Raw genomic sequence first — 26,380 nt, forward strand, 5'->3', positions numbered from 1 at the left:
TGCTTTCTCCCTGGTGACAGCTTGTCACCCTGTTGCTCCAGGAGCATTGAACTATATACCTCATTCCTCCACTGCTAATAGGTGGGTGCCTTTTCAGAGCTCTAAACTTTCAGTATTTCTTTTTGGGCAACTAAACTCACGTTCCAAAAAAATGACGGCACCTCATCTCTTCACCATTGGGAGTTTGGAAAGGGTTTTATCTTTTACCTTAGCACTTGATCCAAGTATGTGCTACCTATCTCCAGGAGTTCTGAATAACCAGACATTCCAAGAATTGATATAATCTAAGGTTCCTAACCCCTGTGATGCATTTAATACATAAGTTGGATCCTACACATTCAAAATGTTTTCTGGTAACCTTCAAGTTTATTTTAAAAAATTTTATACCGCCTAATCAGACTTCTAGGCGGTGTACATCAATAAAAAGTAGTATGCAAGATACATTAAAACTAAGATAAAATAATTAAATTAGTAGGTAGAACATCACTAGGGTGGATTAATACATCAAACAGACTAACAGGACGTACGTCCACAGGAGGGAAGGGGGAAGTGAACTACAATATTGAAAGAAAAGGAACATAGAAGGGGGAAGACGAGAGGTAAGGGAAAGGCAGGTCTAGCATTCTTCAGCAACCCAGAACAAGTTAGCCTTATTGGCGAGGTAGTGAAGGATTCCTTGTTGCTGCAAAAATCTACCAGTGGGCCTGCCTGCACTGACTCAGGATTGGGGGGGTGGATGTGCAAGGTCTGAACTCATACCACAAACCAAGGGAGTGGAGAGGAATTTCATGAAGTCAAGTTACTAATAAAGGCACATTCCTGTTTATTCCCTGGTACAGGCATGGGTGAAGAACACACGACTAAGATAAAGGATTCATACAGAACAGAAATATTTCTTCTGAAGGCTGGTAACTAGGCAGCACCAGCTGGCAGGAACAGCTGGGAATAAAGGCATGGCATTAAAACAACAGCAAAAGGAGCCACCAGTAAGGTCAAGCTACAAGCTCTCACTGGTCTATGGAGACAGTTGAAAAGGCGTAGTGGTGCTGGCAGGGCAGAGGGCAGATACAAGTCACAGAATTGCCTCAGTTCCGACAGTGTTAGGCCTAGACTCCTTAGAAAAGGTTTCTTTATAAACGTGACTCTGCAAAACCTCAAGTTAAAATTTATTCCCTTCCTTCCAACCCACTGATTATTATTTTAGTAAGTAAATGTGTTTAATATCAAACTTCCTTCTCAAAATCTTTTCTACTCCATATTATTCACTGTGACCCAGGTGTAACAGCCCTGCAGCCAATGGTGAAAATTGTCTTTTATGCCCTTGTAGGGATAAAGATACCATGAATAGGCCCAGGTGACAAGTTGATTATTTAAGGCCCCAATTTTGGAGGGAAAGTGCCTTTTCCTTCTTACATCTCTTTTCTGCTAGTTAGCAACAAGGAGCCTTGGGTCTTGTTAATGCAGGGCCCTGAGCACCAGCCAGGTCTCAGGGCAAAATAAAAAAAGGAGAGCCTTCTCAGGAGTGGCAAATTAGGAAGGGTGTGCCCCATCGCCAGTACAGTTTTGTTGCAATGCTGGGTTGAGGTACTATTTGTGGGAGTCCAACTGGTATTTGTTAGGGTGCTGAGTTCTCTGAGCAGGTAGGTAGTTTGAGGAAAGGGTGAACAGCCAAAAAGTACATATCTTCCTGCACAGACAGAGGAACAATTTGGTTATCCATCTGGAGGAGGAAGGATTTCTTATGAGCCAAGCATTGGAACCTCCATGGGCATGGCCCTGACTTTCAAGAAGTTGGTGTGGATGGTTCTCAAGGGGAAACAAGGGGCCTCTGGGGCACAGGTGGACTCCTTATCCCTGATTGAACATGTTTGTTGTAATATCAGCTGGAACTGAGACAGGTGGAATGTATTGTCAGTGGAGAGATGATCTTAGTTCATCCACCAAAAGAATGTCTCGAGGCTGAGGAGTTGTTAGGAACCCTGTAGGAGAGTGGCTGAATGTGCCGATCCCATCTCTTGCAGAGGTGCCCATTCATGTTAGGCAAGGGAGATGATGGTATTTGCCCCCTGTGGCAATAGGAGTTTCTTGGTTGTGGCTGTGCAGATATCTGCCTCAACGAATTCAAAGGACTGAGTTGGGGATAAGTGTGACTTCTTGGAGTTGATGAGAAAATTGAGGACGTGGAATAGAGCCACCATCATCTGGATTGAGACCTGTGTCTTCTTGAATGAGGACACTACAAATCAGCCAATCATCAAGGTAAGGGAAAACGCAGATACCTTGTTTCTGAAGGTGTACCACTATGCATTTGCTGAGGAGAGACCAATTGAGGAGGATCTGGTACAGATAGTGGTGGCCCAATACAGGGAGAAGCAATACATGGATCTCAGGGAGCACATGTAGAACTTTTCTTTGCAGAAACATCAGTTGAGACAGTGCATGTCTAGGATTAGTTGAAGACCCTGTATCTTCTTAGATATGAGGAAGCAGTGAGAATAAAATTGATTGCATTCTGGAGGGAATGGGTATTATAATGGCTCCTGCTTGGAGGGCATGTATTTCCCCGAGCTGGAAAAGGGCCAGTGGTTCTGGAATCTCGGTGGCATGTGATGGCTTGTGCAGTGCGGGATGTTGAAGCTTGATGTTTTAATAATCCCAGATGGTGATCCCACTTGTCGGTAGTTATCCTTGACCAGGCATCCACAGAATAGCATCCATAGCTGGGAAGTCAGAAATTGGGTGTGGGTTTTAAGGCTTGGGCAGTGGGTTTTATCTGGTGCCTCCATTCTTTCATTTAATTTATTAGCATTTATATTAAAAAAAAAATTTGGTTCAATGTGGCTCACAATATATTTAATACTACTACTAATCATTTCTATAGTGCTACTAGCCATACACAGTGCTGTACATCAAAACACAGAAGAGACAGCCCCCTGCTCAAAAGAGCTTACAATCTAGTCAGGACATACAAGCTGGACAAGAAGGTGCATCAATACACTGTGCTCAGGTAGGGGAATTACAGAGGAAATAAGACAAAACAGATATTGGTGCTTAGCTGGTGGGGCACTATCTTGGAACCTTCATCAAAATTTGTGGATCATTTTTAAAGCTGGAGGTTAAGAAAGCTAAATCTTATATGCAAGCTACTACGCATTTTTTAAGATGCATTAGATCTATGACTATTCCACCTGCTGACCTGTTGGTTACCTTGGATTTAGAAGCCTTATATAGTAATATTCCTCAACAGAAGGCTCTCCAGATAATGGAGCTCACTTTCACCACTATTGTACATGCTACTAAGCTTTTACCAGTGCTTTGGTTTTCATTCGTCTTCATGAATGTACTCACTGTCTAACCGTCTTAGTTTGGTGTTTTGTTTTTTTTAATTATCACTAACTGTTCATTGTCTATCGTTTCACTTAATGCTTTGTATGTCTATTGTAATCCACCTAGAACTTTGGATCATGCGAAATAGAAATGTAGAAAAATAAATATGTCAATAGTTACATACATATCTTTCCCATCTATGCCCAAGCATTTCCACCAGCTCTGTGACTGGTATAAAAAGTGCTTGTGCCTAAACGCATAAGTGTCTATACACTTAGTTACACTAATATTCTATAAAGGTGTCTACTTTCCATTATTATTATTATTATTATTAGGATTTTATATACCGCCTATCAAGGTTATCTAAGCGGTTTTTACAATCAGGTACTCAAGCATTTTTCCCTCTCTGTCCCGGTGGGCTAACAATCTATCTAACGTACCTGGGACTATGGAGGATTAAGTGACCTGTCCAGGGTCACAAGGAGCAGTGCGGGGTTTGAACCCATAACCCCAGGGTGCTGAGGCTGTAGATCCAACCACTGCACCACACACTCCTCCTATTATAGAATAGGTTCTATACTGGGGCCCCTCTAAAGAGCTACCCTCTATGGGGGTAATTTATAAAGGATTTTTTCATGAGTTTTTATACAATTACCTCATGGGTTATACAGGTAAAAGTATGCACAATGCCAAGAACTGGTATACTTTTATGCGATATGCTCAGGGGAGGAGTTATGATTTCTTCACATGTATAAAATATGCATGCACATGGATACTTTACATGCAAACATTTACACTTCAATCTAGAAACAATGGCTGCTGATTTTCCCCTTGTTGTTTCATAAAGCCGCACAGACACTTAAGTGTCTTTACAAAATGGGCTAGAAATAGGTGCCTACTTAGCCTTCACTCATAGGCAACCTGTTGCAAGCTACCCTCCTTGGGAGCACATGAGTGCTAGAGGCAGCCTTATCAGTAGGAGTGGCATGAAAGGATACCAAGAAAGGAAGGTCAGGCCGCAAGGTGATGAAGAGGCCTACAGAATGGAGTAGGGCCAGACATCAGAGAGGATGGAAAAAAATAGTCAGAGAGAAGTCTTGAACAGCCAGTATGGTGCAGATTTGATAGGTAAAAAGGGCACCTGCTGGGAGGAAATAAAAGGAATCTGGCTGCTATTTTGCCATAATCTGTAATAGTACAAATGGGGCTGCTCACGTTACATCAAATCATCAGGACAAGTTAAGTATGCCCCATTTTCTAACCTGTATTCCAAAACTGATAAGTGACTGAGATTTTGTGTAATGTACTGGGACCAAAGAAAGAAAAACCAGAATGTATCTCAAGATTCAGGATTTATAGCCAACTGCGAAAACATCACATTTGATGAAACTGTCATGCTATTCAACAGTCATTTAGAGACCCAGTAAAGTACAGCCTGCTAATTCTAAGCATAAAACTCTCCAAATGCCAGCAGCACCTTACCAGACACATCGGTATTTTCAACCGTCCAGGGTTCCTCCGAGTCAAAGTGAGCATCTCCTCCCATCCCTGGTCCAGGGAAGTATGCATGGGCTAAAAAGCCCCCCAGGCCATCAAAGGGAGAGCTGTCACCATGGAATCCAGAGGCAAAAAGGACCATGATGTCAGCCTCCTTCCTGCGCTTTTGCTGGATGTCTTCGTAACGGACTTCCTTGAAAATCAGTGGGGTGGCTGCCTCCCAAACCCGGAAGGCTGAGCGGATGGCTTCCTGGGAGTGATACCATCCTAGTTTCTCTGTGTAGTTCTGAATGCTGTAGAAAAAGAAGTAGAATAAAAAGGAGGTTGCATGGCAGAAAAGTAAACTCAGCACCTTTAATAATTAATTTAGTTTATTGGAGGAGTTAATATAGTACTTTCCAAACTTAAAAAAGGATGTTCGGCATTATAAGGCTCACTAAAACTGCAAGAAGTAGCGTCATCAGTGCATCTCCACCACCGAGGACCCAGGAAGACAAGACAGTACATCAAACTGACAGACCAAAGGAGAAGCCACCTCTACCTAATCGGCTAAAAATTGAGCCTCTACTCTTGACAAATCAAACAGAAGGCCCTTACTACACACCTCCCACTACGCTCTCTTTTCCTCCCATTGAGGGTATATGCTATCTAGTTTAAAAAAAAAAACCACCTCTTCCATTCTGATTGCTTTATAGTTTGTTTGTTCTTTTAATCTCGCCATAGCTCCATTATCGTGGGCTTTGATAAAATTTCTTTCTTGGTGCACTGTTTGCATATATGATAATAGTGAAGATTTTTAAAATTGATTTTCTCATCGAGACATCATGTTATAAAAATTAAACCTATGAGACATTTTGCAGTATACAGATTGCATTTACCCATCCCAGACTTATCATTTTTATTGAGACAAGATGGTAGCTAGTTTATATTTGATTGCTGCACCAAGATAATATTCTACAGGTATCAAATTACTCTTTTCCCATTCTTTGTTATCAAATGGAAAGATTCTTGGTAATCTTATTTCTAGTAGATGGGAACATCATTCTTGAATCTGTGGGTTGTCAACCTCTGATCGAAAAATCGGATGTAGAGAGCCTTATTTACATTTTTTTTGCTCTGTCTCCCATCATTCTGGGCTGTCCTGTATTTCCTCAGTTTGTATCAAAGCAGATGGTCAGCCCTAGAAAGTAGAAATAAAAAGGGAAGGGTATGGGGATTCTCCCTGGAAAACAAATCTATTCTGCTCATATCACAATATTTAACAGGAACAATCATGAATGTACTCGAGGTGGAACGAGCAGGCCACCTATCTGAGTGCAACCTACACAAGTGGTGTAATAAAAGGGGGGTGGGGGGGCATACCACCCCAAGCACTGGCGCTTCTTCTCCTCTCCAGCCCTCCCCCCGCGTACCTCTTCAAATGTTCACCAGTGTGAGCAGCATCTTCCTCTTGCTGCTCACGCCGTGTCGGCTCCCTTTTGACATCACTTTCTGGTCGTGGGATCAGGACATGACGTCAGAACTGAGCCAGCTCTGGCATAAGCAGCAGGTGGAGGATGGTGCTCATGCAAGCAAACATTTCAAGAGGTGCAAGAGGGCACCCAAGCAGTGGGGAAGATGGGAGGTGCATGGCACGGCGATGCCAGTCACCACCACCCCAGGCACTAACCTGCACTAGCAGTTTTGGAACTCAGAAAGGTCAACACTTGTCATTTCTAAAAGAATATGCTCCCTCCATCGCTGTGCCTGCTGGTTAGAGGAAGAAACAAGACATTTGGCAATATAGGCATGTCCGAGACAGAAAACAGGCTAATGTACATCTGAAAGGGCAGACTTCAAGAATTATGTTCCTATCTATTAGACAGAAGATTACCAAGGTAGGTATCTAATCTAGAGAATGACACGGGGACCATTTACTGCGGTAAACCGTGGGTCACCGCAGTAAATCCGCAGGAATGGAGACATTTGCAACTGGTTTACCGCAGGAATGGGGACAAGACCTTTCACCGCCCTGCGGTGAAAAGTCTTACTCCTGTGGTAAAAAAAAATTGCACCCATGTCAGACTCGGTATCTTCTTCCCAGCTCCTCTTGCACCTATTTTACCTTCAGGAGCCAGCCATGCCATGATGAAGACAGAAGGAACCTAAAACCAAAGCCTGATACCAATGTGATTTGAAGAATAAAATTACCAGACAACAAAAAGAAAAAAAAAAAAAATTTATTTTATATTTTGTGATTAGAATATTTCAGATTTGAAATATGTATCCTGCTAGAGCTGGTATTAGACATAACTGGGGACCTCAAAGTCCAGGCTGTGCTTCTTTAGCTTTCAGCTGGCTTAGAGCTCTCTTTCTGACCAGGGGGCAGTTGCCCTAGTTGCACTCCCCTAAAATTATTCTTGCCATGTGTGACTAAAGTATTCTGTTAGCTTGATTTTTCTATGTAGCATTCTGTAGTAATTTGGTTTGTTCAGTTTTCACAATAGTGAAGGGGATATTTGTGAAAGGGAGGGGAGATGGGTTTTGTGGAACCTTGCTCTGTTTTATTTGTGTGTATAAAATGACAATTGTCAGAGGAGAAGCTTCCGCCCACACACACGCGACTGCAGGGTGGCACAGGCAGGCTTTGCCGGCATCAGTTTCTTTTCTAAAGCGCCGCGAAGGTAAGGGGGAGGGTGTGAGATAGATTTGGCCGGAGGGAGGGAAGGGACCGTGTGCCTTCCCTCCCTTAAGTTTCTTTACACCGCGAAGGTAAGGGGGAGGGAGGGAGATTCTCGGGCCGCTGAAGGGCGGTGAGGTGGTGAGAAGAAAGGGTGGATGCTGCGGGGACGAGCGGTGAAGGGGATGGCGGGGACAGGGCGGTGAAGGGGACGGTGGTCTGGTGATGGGGACAGATTTTTTCCCTGTGTCATTCTCTAACCTAATCTTCTCTTCTAGTGCAATAGGAACATCATACTTGAACCTATGGGATATACCAAAGCAGTCCCCTTAGCCTAAGGTGGGGCAGATGAACCTTTTGAAAGTACTGATGATCCAATTTGGCCACTACATCCACTCTGTAAAACCTTATGAAAGTATGGAGAGGACCATGTGGCTGCCCTGCAGATTTCTTCAGGAGAAACTACTCTGGACTCTGCCCAGTATGATGCGACACTCCTGGTAGAGTGCGCTTTTACTGAAATGGGGACTGTTTTCTGCTCCTAATATAAGCTGAAGAGAAGATGGTCATGCAAATCCATCTTGAAATGATCACTTTTGAAGTCGGCCGTCCTCAGCACAAAGAGATGATCTGTCAACCAGAACTCATTTTCACCTCCAGGTAACGAAGCAAAACTCTGTAAACATCCAACAGTTTCAAGATCTGATCACTCTTCTTTGATTCCGATGGGCATGAAAGCAGGTAATTGTATGTCCTGGTTCACATGAAAGCTGGATAATACCTTTGGCAAAAAGGAAGGGACTGTATGCAGAAAGACAAAAGCTTCAAAAATTCTGAGAAAGGGACTGTATGCAGAAAGACAAAAGCCTCTTTATATGATAGAGCTGCAGCATCCATCTTGCCGAGGCGACTGCTTCTAAAAACACAGTTTTAACTGTAAAATCCATCATAAACGCCATCTCCAGTGGCCCAAACAGAACTCTAGCCAGAGCTCTCAGGATGAGATTTAGATTTCATGTTGGAAAAGGCTGACGTACCGGAGGACACATGCATAATGCTCCCTTCAAAAACCTGGACACATCTGGGTGAGAAACTAAGGCCCTTTTTCTCTTCCTTGCTCTGAAGCATGACAGGTCCGCTATCTGTACTTTGAGGGTGCCAACCGCTAGGCCCTTTTCAAGCCCTTCCTGAAGGAATGCTAGAATCATGGAAACCGGAGCTGTGATTGGGTCTGCGTTCCTTTGAGCACACCAGCCCTGAAAACACTTTCAGGCCTCACACTAAGGCTACAAGCTCAAGAGCCATGCCATAAGACCAAAGCAGATCCTCCAGGGCAATCAGACCCTGTGAGAGTAACCCTGGATGACAGGGCAACCTGAGACCCCCTTCCCCTCTTTAAGCACATCAGATCTGCATACCATGGCTGCCTTGGCCAACCTGGGGTGACTAGAATCACTAGCCCCAAGTGTGTTCTTATTCTGTGGAATATTCTACCTATTATTGGCCACAGAGGAAACACATACAGAAGCTCCTTCTGTGGTCCCAACTGGTCACAGTCTAAGCTGGCACTTTCTGGCTCAGATCTTCGACTGAAACACCAAGCAACTTTCTTGGTGGTGGTGGTTAAAGCTATTAGGTCGAACTTTGGACACCCCTAGCATCTCATGATGCTGTTGAATGTCTCCTGAGAGAGAGTCCACTCTCCGGGATCCAGAGTCTGCCAGCTGAAAAAGTCCGCTTGCACACTGTCCACTCCCGCTATGTGCCGTTGAGCCAATAGATGGGCTTCTGCCCACTGAAACAACATCTGTGCTTCCAATCACAGAGGTGCACTCTTGGTGCCTTCCTGCCAGTTGACATAGGCTACTGCCATTGCATTGGTTTAATCGATCACTTCCTCTGTGAGGGAGACCACTGTCCCTGAACCAGACGCTGGAGATGTGTAGTGGCACTCCCAGGGCTAATGACTGGGACTTCATCCATCAATCCAGGCTGTGACATACTTCCCTTGTCCAGGTTAGAGACATATGCAGCAAGTCTATCTATAGAGACCCATAGGATAAGAGAACCTACTGAAGAGGATGCAAATGCGCTCTCACCCATGGAACAACATCTTTCATTGAAACCATTGACCCCAACACCTGTAAGTAATTCCATGCTGCAGGGGTTGGCTGTTTCTGAATTTCCATGATTTGACATACGAGTTTTGCTCTGTGGGCTTCCAGGAGAAACACTGTTCTCCCCCATATGGAAACGAATGCCCAGGTACTCCAGGATCTGAGTCAGTTCCAAGTAGCTCTTTCAGAAGTTTATAATCCAGCAGACTCTGTAATAGCTGGACTACTCAATCCACTGCTCTCTTCCCGTTGGACCTGGACGGAGCCCTGATCAGTCAATCGTCCAGATAGGGGTGTACCTGTATGCCCTCCTAGTGGAGGAGCATGACCAAGACTTCCAGCTACTTTCCTGGCTTTCATATTCCCCAGACCTTAACCCAACTGATCAAATTTGGGACTACCTCGATTGACATGTTTGCCTGGATCCACCACCACGCACCCTTCGGCAACTGTCAGACACACTGCAATCTGCATGGCTCCAGATATCTCTAGCAACCACCCAGCATCTTATTAAGTCACTCCCATGGCATCTAGCTGCCGTCCGTGCTGCCAGAGACAGTTATTCTGGATATTAGCAGGTGGTTATAATAATGCAACTCAACCGTGTATATGTCCATTTCCCAGTCTGCTTGTAAAGCAAGACAGTCTCATCCACATTGAAGACCTTCTCTGGCACACACCCTCTGGCAAACACGCTCGAGAAATGGGCTGTGACATGGCAAATGAAGTTTAACATGGATAAGTGTAAGGTGATGCATATCGGTAACAAAAATCTTGTACACGAATACAGGATGTCTGGTGCAGTACTTGGAGAGACCCCCCAAAAAAGAGACTCGGGAGCACTGGTCAACAAGTCTATGAAGCTGTCCGCGCAATGTGTGGCGGCGGCAAAAAGGGCAAACAGAATGCTTGGAATGATTAAGAAGGGGATCACGAACAGATCGGAGAAAGTTATCATGCCGCTGTACCGGGCCATGGTGCGACCTCACCTGGAATACTGCGTCCAGCACTGGTCGCCGTACTTGAAGAAGGACACGGTACTATTCGAAAGGGTCCAGAGAAGAGCAACTAAAATGGTTAAAGGGTTGGAGGAGTTTTCGTACAGTGAGAGATTAGAGAAACTGGGCCTCTTCTCCCTTGAAAAGAGGATACTGAGAGGGGACATGATTGAAACGTTCAAGATAATGAAGGGAATAGACTTAGTAGATAAAGACAGGTTGTTCACCCTCTCTCCAAGGTAGGGAGAATGAGAGGGCACTCTCTAAAGTTAAAAGGGGATAGATTCCGTACACCAGAGAGTGGTGGAAAACTGGAACGCTCTTCCAGAGGCTGTCATAGGGGAAAACACCCTCCAGGGATTCAAGACAAAGTTAAGACAAGTTCCTGCTAGGGACCAGAACGTACGCAGATAAGGCTAGACTCAGTTAGGGCTCAGTCCTTGACCTAGGGGCCACTGCGGAAACAGACTGCTGGGCACGATGGACCACTGGTCTGAACCAGCAGTGGCAATTCTTATGGTCTTCTTATGTTCTTCTGTTACACTTAGCAGGTACATTTTCAATTCCTCAGTAGCTTCATTGTTAGCTGAACCTGCCTCCCCAGAAAGGCTTACATTTTTTTAGCAAATAACTTTTAAATGCGCTAGTCAACCTGAATTCGTAGAAAATGGTTTTATGATTTCCTGCCTCAGGTGACGTGTTTGTAAATGTCTCTGGCTTTCATCCTGACAATGCTGTCCACTGTGCTTTTTTTCTCATTCATCGTTTGCATTATCCACAAATTTCACCGCTTCTCCATCTTTTCCACTGACCGATCACAAACCACAGATGTTGTTTTGGACCTTTTCAGTGTGACTTCGGGAACAGACCAACGAATATCTTCCTCTTCTAGACAGATGGATTGGATTGTGAATTCATTCACATTGAACTCAGGGCTGAGAGCAGAAACAGACTCTTGCCAGAACAAAACCTGTCCAAAAAACATATTTTGTCACTCAGATACAACATGCTTCTTTCTCTTTGGAGCTGTATCTTCAGATGCTTGTAACTCACTCTCTATTGCTTCCAGTTCACTTCTTTGATGCTTGGTGGCCGTTTCTGAAGGCAAAGCCAAAACTGGAAGTGAAAGGGAAAGTAAACAACACTTTTTTCCTAAGGTCAGGTATTCAAGATTATGCAAACACATGGCGTAAATAGTAGTCACAATGCATGCAACCATGGATAAGTGAAATTGGGAATTGAGAACACGCAAATAACAAGAACGGACTGTAACCCACATGTTCAAGAATGATGTTCCTATTGCGTTAGAAAATTCAATTACAATCGTTTATCAAGTCTTGGGAGGAAAGAACATCTCCATAATGGGACATAGGGGCAAGTAGCCCAATGGGCTGTATGAACAAGTGCTTAAAGTCATAGTAAGCTTTGTTTTATATGTAAAATTTGTTATTAATGGATCCATTAATACAGATTACAGATACACACCAGCAAAGTAATACATACAAAAGTCACTTGAACAGAATCACATGTTATATGGTAACCCTCCAATCCTACCCTTCCTTCCCCCACCCCCAAACCTTGTTATCTTTTCTCCACTATCACCAATAAAATAGCCAGATTCTTTAGTGAGCTTTGTTTTTAAACATTGAATTTCATCAGTGGTATGTGACAATTGCTCTATTTTAGGGGACTGGCTTAATCTCAGTCAACAATAAATAGCGTCTCCTGAAAGAGAGGATTAATTCACCAACTGCTTCTCCTGTTGCCATAAAGGTTTTCTGGCCTCTGGGAATAGATACAAATTATTTCCAAGAACTGAGCCACCAACTAGAAGTGGTAAAATAGATGCACTGAAGCACTGGAAACCCTGCAGTGGGATTTTTATTCTGGGAGAAGACCGGGTGTGTATTCTGGCCAGCAGCCTAACACTGTGCTTGGAGCAGAGAGTTGTGAATCTTGATACTCCTGCCCCCTGCACTCTATTTATGACTCTGATCAAATTACTTAAGCTCAGAATTCATACAGAGAGTAAACTAACTGGGGTAAGACACAGTGAGGACCTTTTACTCAGTAACACTAGTAAATGGGCTTAAAATGCCTTACTACCACTATTCATTATTCTTTTAGCGCTACCAGATGTACGTAGCGCTGTACATTAAACACGCAAGAGATGGTCCTTGCTTGAAAGAGCTTACAATCTAATTATGACGCAAAACAAAAAATGAACTGCAGAAAATGTACAAGGTACAGGAATTTTTATTCAAGTCAATAAAAAAAGTTGTATATCCGAAATTGTTAAGAACATAAGAATTGCTGCTGCTGGGTCAGACCAGTGGTCCATCGTGCCCAGCAGTCCGCTCACACGGACCAGCACCCTAACTGAGACTAGCCCTACCTGTGTACGTTCCGGTTCAGCAGGAACTTGTCTAACTTTGTCTTGAATCCCTGGAGGGTGTTTCCCCTATGACAGACTCCGGAAGAGCGTTCCAGTTTTCTACCATTCTTTGGGTGAAGAAGAACTTCCTTACGTTTGTACGGAATCTATCCCCTTTCAACTTTAGAGAGTGCCCTCTCTTTCTCCCCACCTTGGAGAGGGTGAACAACCTATCCTTATCTACTAAGTCTATACCCTTCAGTACCTTGATATTAAATAGTACGGACCCGACACAGTCCATGTTTTGAAAAAAAACAACCAACCCAAACTTCTTCCTCAGGGATCCATGATGCTCAGTATATTTGTATACAAGAACCATATGGATGACAGCAATTGAACATAAAGATACTGCTCAGAGAAACTGCCTGGAAGGTCCCCCAAAGGTACTGATTATATTGAAAGGTCACTTGGACACACAAAGTCAGAGGCGTGAAGAAGTACAAGTTTTATTCACAGCATGCATGCTGGACCCCTGAGCTCCAAGCTGGCTCAGAAGTGCCGAAACCAGGAAGTTACAGAGATATTTATTCATTTTTCTGGCTATACAACTGAATTCTAGAAAAAGCTTTTCACGTGTTACTTTTCTTAACACTCATTGGTTCTAAGCTCACACTAGCAGGTCACTAGCAGGACACCTATCTAACTCTTACAGATAAATGTACAGAAGGGCAGGGTACATCATGGCTCAAACTCTTATCTATTCAGCTTACAATGTGGTAAGGTAGGGACATACATTTTAGGCAGATGCAGTCAATAGATTATACACTGTTTTCAGCTATGTAGGCCAGAGCAATATTTTAAACAACAGTTAACTATTTCATGACCCTACATTCCCCCCTTTCAGGCTGGCGTACCTAAGGAGCCAAGCCTGACAAAATAAAGTTAGGGGTCAGGAAAGTCGGGGTTCCCAGTGGGTAAGGGACGATACTGGGAGAGGGCCAATGCAGCAGTGGAACGTTTGACAACAGAGTCCATAGTTCAGTGGAGCAGCTTTATGGCTATGGGGACCACACAGGGCAGGCAGCAAAGGAGCAGAGAAGACAGGGCAGCAACCAGCAAGATGATATTCAGTGCTGAACCAGAGGGCAACCAGGAGCTGAAGGTACCAGAGATCCAGTCTGCAGTAAGGTCACGCCAGGTCTGGTCAGGAACATGAGCCAGTTTGGTGATACGATCCACATCGTTCTCAATCACTTTACTCAAGTTCAAGGCAGCAGTTGGAGAGGTTGAATTTATCACAGGCACAGCAGCTAGTAAATAGTCCAAAGCTAGATGATTCTGATAAATAGCAGTGCACATTTTAGCATTCTCTCTGCCAATGGTACTCAAAGCTCGGGAGGTCTCATTGGTTATCAGTTCAAGTACAGCTTATAGACAAATAATGCAGTTCAGCATATAGATTGGGGTCCGATAGCCCCAGGTGTCATCCTCGGTCCATGTGGCAGGTTCATAAGCAGCAATGATCCGTTCTGCAGGCCAGTCATTACCCCATTCACCTATTTTAAGGGAATTGGTGGAAGTAGACCGCTTTTGGCGACCTCTGGTGTTGAATACAGGGGCTCCCAGGTGTTCACCATCGGCCAGCGGTAACAGGAAGAAGCTGGGACGGATCATGCAAAGCACACATGTACCAGTCTAGTTAGCAGGCAATCAAGAGTAGGCAAACAGATCACAGAGCCAGTATCAACTATCAGGAGCTGACCATCATTCATAGGAAGTTCCATTAAGCAGTGTCTGAAGGGCTGAAGACAGTGGGAAGCAACAATGGAGGTTCACAAGGCCCATCGTGAAGGTCGTGGACCTGACGTAAAAGTGAGGGTCTGTGAAGTCAGGTTTAACATGTCCAGCTGCATTGCCTCCCATAGCCACTGTTCTCCCATACCAGTCCCTCCTCATACAAAATAATTGCTAACATTAAGAGTCTGACCTATAGTTTCAGCAAACTATATAAACAGATTTCTAGTGATTACAGGATATCAGTATCTACTTTCATAAAACTGGGGAAACACCAAAGAGTGATGGACAGGAGCACATGAGTGGGATACAATTCGGACATATACATCAGTACCTGAGTCTCACCTTTTACCATCAATATACAATGCCATGCAGTCTCTGGCCTTCTGGACTTGGACATTGGCATTCCAGTTATATGGGTCAGTGATAGTGAAAACCATGGGATTACAGTAGCCTGTAGTACACAAGGGGCCGGAGCTAGGACCTATAGTAAGGGAGGCAGACGGGGTATTCTTTCTCATAAAGGACAGGCTCCACCATTAGTGAAGGTTTCCTCATAGGGGCAGTTCTTAAAGGCATCAGGTTACAATAACACAGTTAATCTAGGGAGCCACACAAAACTGACCTTGAGAAACATCAAATAGCACACATGTATCACAATACAAAGACACCGGGCGAGTGGGGTCTACAATAAGAGTCTAGTTGATAAGTGGACCCTCAACATCATCAATGCAGATTTCCGCCCACTTTTAAACTTCATCACCAGTAGGTTGGAAACAGAAAATACCCTCAAATGTTTGACACTGTACTTAACTCCTTCATGCAAACAAACATCAGGCAAAGGGCTAGGGGCACTTGTTAAGTACAAAATACAGAAGAAAGAAACATAAGTGAGGGCAACACAAATATCATATCTATATATACTAACATAGGAAGCTCATTTTTCTTTCAGGCACAACTTAGAAAACTTCAAACAGTTATACTCAAGACACTTGCTAAAGGCAGTGGTGAACCACAGGCAGTCAATTAAACTCAAACACTTATAAAGAATTATATTCAGAACACCTGATAAGTACAGTGGTAAATATTCAGAACTTTTGAGGTCTTAGAAAGCTTCAGCTGAAGATCCGTGTTGTAGTGGAACCAAGTTTCATGTCCGGACACCTTTGATAACTGTAAGAGAAGAAATTAGGACAGTAAAAGGACCTATCCACCTAGGTTTCAGGGGGTCTGACTTCCAAGTTTTAGCCATACTGTATTTACAGGGACATACCCATGGACTTGTGTAGCTATCGATAGTGGGGCCCTTTCCAGGACCCATTTGTGGAGCTCTTAAAGGGCTTTAGCTAAAGACTGGACCTGACTCTGGAGGATATCTGATCCCAGAGTAGCAAAGGAACCAGGATCTGGGTTCACAATGGGTGGTGGCCGGCCAGACATGAGCTCAAATGGGGCTTAGATGGGATGCATCTAATCTGAAAAAGAACAGAAGGCAGCAGGACAGGCCAGGACAGATTAGTTTCTTCAATTCATTTTGTGAGAAGGGTCTTAAGAGTTCTGTTTATTCTTTCGACCTGACCAGAGCTCTCAGGATGGTAAGCAGCATATAATTTCTATTCAATTTGGAGGGCCTGAGCAATTTGTTGGACAACATCGGCAATGAAAGCAGGGCCATTGTCACTGCCTATAAAAACAGGGAGACCAAAGCACGGAATTATTCAGGAGGTGTTTGGTTACTTCCCTGGCGCGTTCAGTGCAAGTAAGGAAGGCTTTGACCCATCTAGTCAGGGTGTCTGTGAAGACTAGGAAGTGACTGAGGGAACGGAAATGGGCATGTGGGTAAAATCTACAGACAGAACCTGCATCGGATATGTTCCAATAGGTTGGTATCCAAGAGGTGGCAGTCATCTGATTGGGAATTTTATTCTAGAACCGACAACACACTGTTGGACCATATTCCGGACTAGCTGATCAAGGTGATTGATAAAGAAATGTCTCTTGAGAGTCAATTTTCATAGCGGGTTCTCCAGAGTGTGCCAGATCATGGCATCTTTTGACAATCATGAGGGCCAGGTGTTAAGGAATGAATATGAGGGTACCCGCTGTGCTTGCGTTTGAAGTATCAGTATGTGGGTCTGGATTGGCACTTGAATTGGCGCATTTTGTATCCACCCCCCTTTCAGGACAGACTGGCCCAAAATAATGCATGCCCAAGTCTGTTCCTGAGAAGCGTACTGGGGTGTAAGGGAATCCAGAAAAGGAATGATTGTATACAGAGGAGCCGAAAGAGGGGGCAGAGACTGGCAGCTCGGGCTGTGCGGTCGGCAAGGGCATTGCCACGAGAGACAAGGTCCATCACGCGTCTGTAAGCATGGCAGTGCATAACAGAAACACGTGAGGGTAGTTGTACGGCCTCAAGAAGGTCAAGAATGAGGGGAGCATGATGGATCAGGCGGCCGGAGGCTGTAATGAAACCTCGATATTTCCAGATGGCCCTATGGGAATGCAAGTTAAGGAAAGCATATTTGGAGTCAGTATATATATATTGCAAGACTGAGAGGCAGAGTGGCGCAGGGCAAAAGTGAGAGCATAAAGCTCAGCTTCTTGGGCAGAAGGGCCAGAAGGCAGGGGCCTGAGTCTGAAGTTTTTGGAGGCAGCGAAAAGACCGCTCCTGAAGTTGGGTCCAGACAAAAGGGGCTGAGTCAGCGCCTTTGGTGGAATCATACAGAGGACGAGCAATAGTAGAGAAATCAGGGATCCAGATGGGACAGTATCCTGCAATACTGAGAAAGGTGCTCAGAGCCTTGCAGTTATCAGGGACAGGGAGACTACAGACAGCCTAGACCTCGGTGTAGGAAGGGACCTGGTACCCTTGGAGATTTGAAAGCCAAGGTAGGTGACACGAGGAAGGCATACTTGAAATCAATGTAAATATGGCCACAGGAAAATTTAAAAGGCAGACCCACTATCTGAAAGACTCAGATAAATAATAATAATAACAGTTTATATACCGCAATACCGTGAAGAGCTATGTGGTTTACAAAAGATTAGAGAAGGTACAAAATAATTGAACTTAAGATGTGCACTAACACATAAGAATTGTTCTCAATCCCTATTCTATATCAGGTTCCTACCCCAAAGAGCTGACTTATAAAATTAAGTAAAATGCAGTTCTGGATCCACCCACTAAGCAGGGTAGTCTGACACAAGCGCTCTCTAAAGCAGCAGTCCCTTCACTATCAGCTGACTGGCAAAAATATTTACTTCAATACAAAAGCATTCCTAAAAATTACATTGTTATACCTAAACTTACATTTTTTTTATATACAGAAATACAAAACAAAGATTGGAATATACAGTAAAACTTTGGATTGCAAATAACTTGGTTTGCAAGTGTTCTATAAGACAGCAATGATTAAATTTTAACTTGCTATACCAGTAACGTCTTGCAATACACGTACATACAGTATAGAAGCATCACATTTTCACAACTGAGCCAATGGTTCCTCTCTATATGACGCTGCAGGAATGCAGTGACTGTTCCAAACGAGCAAGGGCTTACAATACAAGTATGTATATTTTTGTACACTAGTGCCCTGGAATACAAGCATACTTCTGGAACAAATTGTGCTCCCAAACCAAAGTTTTACTGTACTCACAAGTTTAAACATTGTTCATTTTTATTTTTTTTTTTACAATCAACATGGGTCTCAGTAGAGACTTACTCCCCCTTCCTACAGAATTTCACAAAAGAGAGAGAGTTGCTTAAAGATCAAAGAGATCAAATTACAGATGTAGTCCTTTTCAGAACTTTTAAATTTAGACAAATAACTACTAAATTTGGACAAAGAACTTCTTTTTAGCATGGAATATAAGTTCCAGAAATCATATTTTTCGTTTATATGCATTTCTGAATATGCATATACATTTTATAACATAGCCAAAAACTTCAAATGCAAAACCACTTATCTGTTTCAGGAGAAACCACATTGGAAGTGCTACACACTTCATGGCCCTTATCAGCACAAAAGGAAAAGTACTCTCCTCTCATGCTGTGAACAACTGACAGTTTAAACTTCACTGATACATTTGAACAGACAGAAGTCATAAAGAACCCGGGATACTGCAGGACTTGGAAATCGGATGAAGGGAAGAATTTGGCAAGGTCTGAAGCAAGGGCAGTGCTGAATAGAGAGGGGCTAATTTTAAAGCCCTGGGGTAGACGAGTCCAGGTTACTTAGGAGGTTTGTCCAGTGGAAGGGTTTTCCCATTGGAATGCAAAAATTGGCTGACTGGAAGAGGAACTGACAGCAAACGAATGCATAAAAACCTGACGAGTTATGTCCTCTTCCAGGGAGCCAGAGGGGGCCAGCCCACACCAAATATCGGCCATTCTAACTGGCACAGACAAATAAGGGTTGATTTGTTAAGTATAATCAAAGACAAATTCCTTTTTTAAAATTAGCTAACATATCAAGGGATCCCCACAGGTAGACAGACATCCCCCCATTGTGCAATGGAGGACAAAAACACTTCCCTGAATTCCTGGCCCCGCCCATCTCTGGACTAGGGAAACGCAGTACTAACAGGTCCACACTCGCTTCGTCCTCAAGGACGTCTCAGACACTCTCAAACACACAAAACACAACAGATTTCAGTTCAGTTACTCAACCAGAAAATAACAGTTCCTAGAATCCCTTTCCCACAACTTTTCAGCGACAGATCACGTGGCTTACTAGGCAGGAGACGAGAGACAGGATAGGGATGATCAATCCCCACTTACCAGATAGTGGCCACTCCAGGTACAGATACAGATACAGATACAGATTCTTGTACTTTAAACTGAGACTAGATAAGTCAGTTGAAGCGGTCCAACGTCCTGAGGTCTGCCAACCCCCCAAAAGGAAGGCAGCCGGCTAAGCAGACATATCAGCCGTAGGACCAGAAACAAGTGACCAATCGAGTAACCAGTGGTCAAGAGACCTTCATGTCCCTGTTCAGGCGCCAAATGAAAGGTCACTTGGACACACAAAGTCAGAGGCGTGAAGAAGTACAAGTTTTATTCACAGCATGCATGCTGGACCCCTGAGCTCCAAGCTGGCTCAGAAGTGCCGAAACCAGGAAGTTACAGAGATATTTATTCATTTTTCTGGCTATACAACTGAATTCTAGAAAAAGCTTTTCACGTGTTACTTTTCTTAACACTCATTGGTTCTAAGCTCACACTAGCAGGTCACTAGCAGGACACCTATCTAACTCTTACAGATAAATGTACAGAAGGGCAGGGTACATCATGGCTCAAACTCTTATCTATTCAGCTTACAATGTGGTAAGGTAGGGACATACATTTTAGGCAGATGCAGTCAATAGATTATACACTGTTTTCAGCTATGTAGGCCAGAGCAATATTTTAAACAACAGTTAACTATTTCATGACCCTACAATATGACTAGTGGCTCATGGTAAAAGGAAGAAAAGATAAGAATCCTAAGTGGCTGAAAATTCCCGCCCACATTTTTAGATGCCCTTTACTCAGGCCCAGATGCACTAAAGTCAGTGATTGTCGCTAAATCAGTTTTGACTCACCATGTGTATTTACCCTCAATCGCCATTTTCAGATCCGGACACGCATATTAGAAAACCCCATGCAAACAAGCCAAGCGATTGATGCACTAACATTGCTTGGCAATACACAAAAAAATCCCTCAGGGGTTTTAGAGAGCCAAAAAAAGTGACTGGTCAAGACCAATCGCTTACCTGTCTAACCACAGTTCAGCCCTTTTTTTTCTAAATTGGTACAGATGCTGAGTGTGTTACACATGCACAATATCTGCCCATTAAAAAAAAAAAAAGCCTCCCTCCTGCACCTCGCTGATAACGGCCCTCCCCAAAATCTCCCTGATGAACTGGCTCTGGGAACTGACTCCCCCCCCACAATGACAGCGAAAACAGCAAGATGCCCACTCCCTCCTGCCATGCCGTCCATATCCCCCATGCAAGAAAAAAAATGGCAGAAGGGATGCCTACTCCCTCCTGCCACTGGATGCTCCCCCAAAACCCCAACTCCACCCGGTACCTTTTTCACAAGTTGGGAGTAAGAGGGATGTGGACGCAAGTACTCCAAGGCCCACCAGTTCAAAATGGCAGGCCTTCCCCTTCCCGGTGCATCATGTGATGCATGGGGAGGGGCCTAAGGCCCTAATTGGCTCAGATGCTTAAGGCTCCTCCCACCAATCTATGTAGGTTACAATATACACACAAATAAATAATAAACAAACAAAAGATACATATCAAAACCAGGCAGTAAAAATCAGAGTAAAACAGTGACAAAATACTTTTGGCAAATTAAAACAAACCATAATGCACAAATTATCAACCCTCATCCATAATATAACACAGTGCTTCTTACCACATAACCGTAAGTTCAACGTGGTTTACAAAAGATTATAAAGAATAAACTATATCATGAAGAACAAGAAGAGTCATTTGACCAAGTATTTTGAGAAAAGATAGGTTTTCAACTGAGTTCTAAAATAAGCTGTAAGCAATAACGATCATAATTCTTTATCATGGGAAGCTGCTTGAAATGCTAAAGTATGGTCAAAAAATTTCTTGCTTTTATAACCCTGTACGTAAAGAAAAGTAAACAAGGCATGAGATCTTTCAGGGGTGTCAAAGTCCCTCCTCGAGGGCCGCAATCCAGTCGAGTTTTCAGAATTTCACCAATGAATATGCATGAGATCTATTTGCATGCACTACTTTCATTGTATGCTAATAGATCTCATGCATATTCATTGAGGAAATCCTGAAAACCGGACTGGATTGTGGCCCTCGAGGACACCTGTGGTTTATACGATGCTATAGAAAATATATTGACCATATAGAATGGAGCAGTGCCATACATAACCTTATAACAAAGACAGCCCAACTTAAACAAGACACGAGCCTCCATTGGGAGCCAATGCAACTCACAATAGAAAGACGTCACATGGTCATATTTCTTTAGACCATAGGTAGTATTAAAAGCCTTCTGAAAAAGATGTGCTTTTAAAGTCTTATGAAAAGTTAAATACACTGGGATCTGATAAATAATATCAGGCAGGGAATTCCACATTTGTGGCCCTATCACACTAAAAACCCTAGAACGAATAGTTGCTTTGGTAATATACCTCAAAGAAGGCACCTCCAACAACTGCCATGATTCTGACTGTAATGATCAAATAGGCTCATAATGGTGTAATAAAATCTAGCATTACCTTCAGCAGTGGACGTTGAAGGCTTTTAAACTCCAATACCAAGATCTTGAACTGGATTCTCCATGAAAATTGGAAGCCAATGTAATTAACCAATAAAGGATACTGAGGAATGCCTCCAATCATTCTTGCAACTGATTCTGCGCAGCTTTCCAAATGGCTGCCTAGATTCTCACGGGACTCGTGAGAACTTACGGCAGCCATTTGGAAAGCAGCGCGGGGCCGAGCAGGAGAGCATAAAGCTTGCTCCTGACGTCCACGCTGCTGATTTGTTTCTCCGCTGGCCAGGAAATGAGGAGCCCAGAAGAGCCCATGCTGCCGCGGCAGACAGGGAGGGAGAGAAGTTGGCTGGAGCTGCTGGGCAGAATTTTAAAAGGTACGGGGGGGGGGGCTTGCCTGGGGCTGGCTGGCCTGGGGCTGACTGGATGATTTGGGGCTGGCTGGTTGGCCTGGAGCTGGCTGGTGGCCTGGAGCTGGCTGGCCTAGAGTTAGCTGGATGGTTTGGTGCTGGCTGGATGGTTGGTTGGCCTGGAGCTGGCTGGCCTAGAGTTAGCTGGATGGTTTGGGGCTGGCTGGATGGTTGGTTGGCCTGGAGCTGGCTGGCTGACTGGCCTTGGGCTGGCTGGTTGGCCTGGAGCAGGCTGGCTTGGGGCTGCCTACCATTAGACGTGCCCACCACTAGATGTGCCCTGTACCCTGTCCCGGCCTACCACTAGACCATCAGAGGGGAGACAGGGCACACCATTTGGTTCAGAATATTTTTTCTTGGTTTTTCCTCCTCTAAGAGGTGGGTGCGTCTTATGGTCAGGTGCGTCTTATGGAGTGAAAAATACGGTACTTTTTCATATTACTGTAAACTGCTTCTTTTATGTTTCTGGGTAAAGGGTATTTACTAAAATGTCCAAATTGCCATTTTCATAATACATTTTTTAGATGATTTTCTATGCTGTTTGTCTGCAATCCGTCTAAATCTCAAAGAGGCGGGTTGGCAGAATGTTTTGAATGGGATTAGGACGGACTTCTGATTTGGACATTTTTCTGCATAATGGAACACTGTAAAAAACATCCACAGCCAAACTTGGATGTTTAAGGCTAGACCTGTTTCAATAATAAATAAGTGCCAAAAAGGTGGCCAAACTGACCAGATGACCACTGGAAGCACGAAGACACTGACATTCTTCCATCCCCAAAGATGTGAATGAAACAGTACATACCATCCTATATGACAGCTTCAGATGTTATGGCCACTCCTATTAGAGAAGCAAGCAAGTCTCCGGAGTAGCCTGCTGGTCGGTGCAGTGGACTACAGAGAAGGAGACCAAGGCTCATATCCCACTAGTATACTTGTGGTGGAAAGTGTGAGCCCTCCCTAAACCTACTGTACTAACATATAGGCGACGCCTGTGGTTGTATGGGCTACTGGGGTGGTACACAGTTGGGTACAGTAGGTTTTGGGTGAGTTTTGGAGGGCTCACCATATGATGAAAAGAGATTATGGTGAAATGCGTATCTGGGTCCTTTTATGTGATGTTCACTGCAGTGCCTCCTAGGGTGCCCCAATGCTCTGCTGGGATGTCTAGGTGGTCAGTTTGCTAAGAATGCTAGCCCCTCTTACATCTCAATGGATGGTTTTTGTGCATTTTTCATTTGGAATTTCTCCCCCCCCCATAAATGGTTCAAATCAATACAGGCACCAAGGACAAACATCTAGGAAATGGCCATTTTCAAAACAAAAAGATAGATGTTTTTCTGGATTAAAAATTGTCATTTTCTCTACTGGATATCTGGACATTGTGCCCAAACCATCTAAACTCGGATTTAGATTTTATATTGAAAATGCCCCTCTAAATCTACTAAACTACTCCAAACTATCCTCCCCTTTTATTAAGCCACAGTAGAAGTTTCTACCGTAGCCCAGAGTACTTAAGTGCTCTGACATTGCTCCGACGTTCATAGAATTTCTATTGAGCATCAGAGCAGCGTCAGAGCGTTTAGCGCTCCAAGCCATGGTAGAAACCTCTACCACAGCTTAGTAAAAGAGGGCCTATGTTTCTTTGTGCATGGAGTATCTGCCTGTAGAACCAGCAAGTTTTCTACTGAAGTTTTGTCCCATTCTCTATAGTTTTGAGTTAATATAAGACCACCGCAGACCTCACTCCCATATAAAAGGATGGACTGAATGATGCTATTAAATAATTTTAATTGCAATTGTACTTTGGGATTATATTTGCCAAGGGATTTTTCTCTTGGCTCTTAGAGCTTTTTCGTGTAGTGTGTTTAGAGCCAGTTTAACAATTAAGTATCTTTGAGTCATTCAACAGTGCTACAATATAAATTGCAATAAATAACATATCCATAAAATTCTGCATAAACAGCAGAAGAGGTGACAGCAGTTTCTGAATTTATCCCCTCCTCTAAGCTCCCTTCCAACACAACCTTTGCCACATCCCCAATTACATCCATTAAAAAAAATATACGATGGCCTACTGGCCACGCAGGCAGCGAAACCTGACCACCAATTATCCAATCTACTGATGATGACACCAGACTACAAAACCTTTAGAAAAGAAATTAAAACCCTACTATTCAAGAAATCCATCAAGACAAACTAACTCCACAGAAAGTATCTTAATCTCCCAAAGTAAACTGCTCAACTATGTAATCTCTTCTGGAACTATCCAGATAACCTCTAATGTAATCCGCCTTGAACCGCAAGGTAATGGCGGAATAAAAGTCACTAATGTAATGTAATTTATTCAATACCTCTTATCCCTAAACTCCCTCCTCCTCCTCCTCTCAAAAAGAATACCACCATAAATTATAGCTCTAAATTATTTAACAAAGCAGAAGAAACTTTATTTGTTTGCATTCTAAAGTAGGGATCTCAAATTTTTAAAGCCAGTTTTAGAATCTCAGGCCAAGTTACATGTAGTCTAAAGTGAGTTCAACTTCTTGTTCATTTTGAAAAAATCTAAAATTGTGATAAGGTTTTTTTGGTCTATTCTGGAAAAGCGTGGCCTGTCTTTTCCAGGTTTCCCTGTAGGGAACATGATTTAGGCTCTCTTGTAGACCTTCTGAGAGGTGACAGAATGACCAGATCTATCAGCAGGTATACAACAAATACTCCTCTTCAAATACTGAATTTTAATACTTAAACTGATGTGCTGATGCTTGTTGCCTTTCAGAGGATGAAATTCTCTGCAAAAAATAATTGTTGGCTTTACATCTTACTTCTATCTTAGAATCAGTTATATTTATTGGAAGAGCTTTTATTTAATTATTTACCCAAGGCGCTTCCATTTTCTAGTCACATCTGTCATCATTGGATAACCTGATGCAGGCATATCTTGCCAAAATACGGCCCGTGTTGGGTCCTACAATAAAACTCCTCTTGATTGTTCCTAGCCTGAAGGTCCTTGATGTTATTTACGTTTGGCTTGTCTGATGCTTAAGGCAGCAATGGGAGTTTAGCCTGCCTCTCTGAAGACCCGCGAAAGGGCTCACTAAGACTACATTTTTGAGGTGTTGCATGGTCAATTGTCAGGCCTCAGGATATTATTCCTCATCAACAATGGGTTCTCAGTGGAAGAGCATGTACTCTGCACAGCCTTATCCAGCGGAAAAATAGTGGCTACAGGTTTCATACCTGAAGGTCAGGTGTCTTTGGTTCCACTTGCGTCCTGTCAGCGCATAGCGTTTCCGTCGTAGATTTGATTTTATTTTTGCACCAAACTGATCTGGGACACCACAGCGGGGTCTTTTCATCCACCTGGGGAGAAATAAAATACAGAGAGATAAATAGACATAAAAGGAAAGATTTACAGAACACAGATTTAGACTTAACAGTCAAATCTAATTTTTTTTTTATTCAGAAATATATTTAGATTTAGTTCACACTTTCTATGCAGTATTTATCTTTATCTAGAGAAGGAGCAGGATGTTTAAATGCCACTGTTTAGGTGCCAGAGCATTTAGGCACTGTGATCTTTAGGTTCAATTCTCTTATTCTGTCTCCTAGCCCAGTGGTCCCAACCCTGTCCTGGAGGACCACTAGCCAATCGGGTTTTCGGGATAACCCTAATGAACATGCATGGAGCAAATCTGCATTCCTATAATCTTCATTACATGCAAATCTCTTTCATGCATATTCATTGGAGCTATCCTGAAAACCTGACTAGCTGGTGGTCCTCCAGGACAGGGTTGGTAACCTCTGTCCTATCCTGAGTTCCCTTCTATTTGGCACCCTGGCTACTCTCCCTACCCACTTTCTTCCTGTTGCCTCTCCAGCTCCTTCTCAGCAGCACTGATGGGGAGAAGTGGGGAGGGAGCGCAGCTAGGGCACCAGAGAGAAGGGAACTGAG

At 43.5% G+C, this 26,380-nt stretch overlaps 1 protein-coding gene across 1 annotated transcript in view; it reads right to left on the reverse strand.

Annotated features, from left to right (window-relative positions):
* The window catches only part of MMP15 (matrix metallopeptidase 15), a 161,378-nt gene that overhangs the window by 67,770 nt on the left and 67,228 nt on the right, over positions 1 to 26,380 (reverse strand). Inside the window, exons 3-4 of the mRNA XM_033940918.1 lie at positions 25,666 to 25,788; positions 4,810 to 5,117 (exon numbers count right to left, since the gene is read on the reverse strand). Of these exons, the coding sequence (XP_033796809.1) occupies positions 4,810 to 5,117; positions 25,666 to 25,788 (431 nt within the window). The remainder of the gene's footprint in view (positions 1 to 4,809; positions 5,118 to 25,665; positions 25,789 to 26,380) is intronic.

The sequence above is a fragment of the Geotrypetes seraphini genome, chromosome 4 (assembly GCF_902459505.1).
Source record: "Geotrypetes seraphini chromosome 4, aGeoSer1.1, whole genome shotgun sequence".
Lineage (NCBI taxonomy): Eukaryota > Metazoa > Chordata > Amphibia > Gymnophiona > Dermophiidae > Geotrypetes > Geotrypetes seraphini.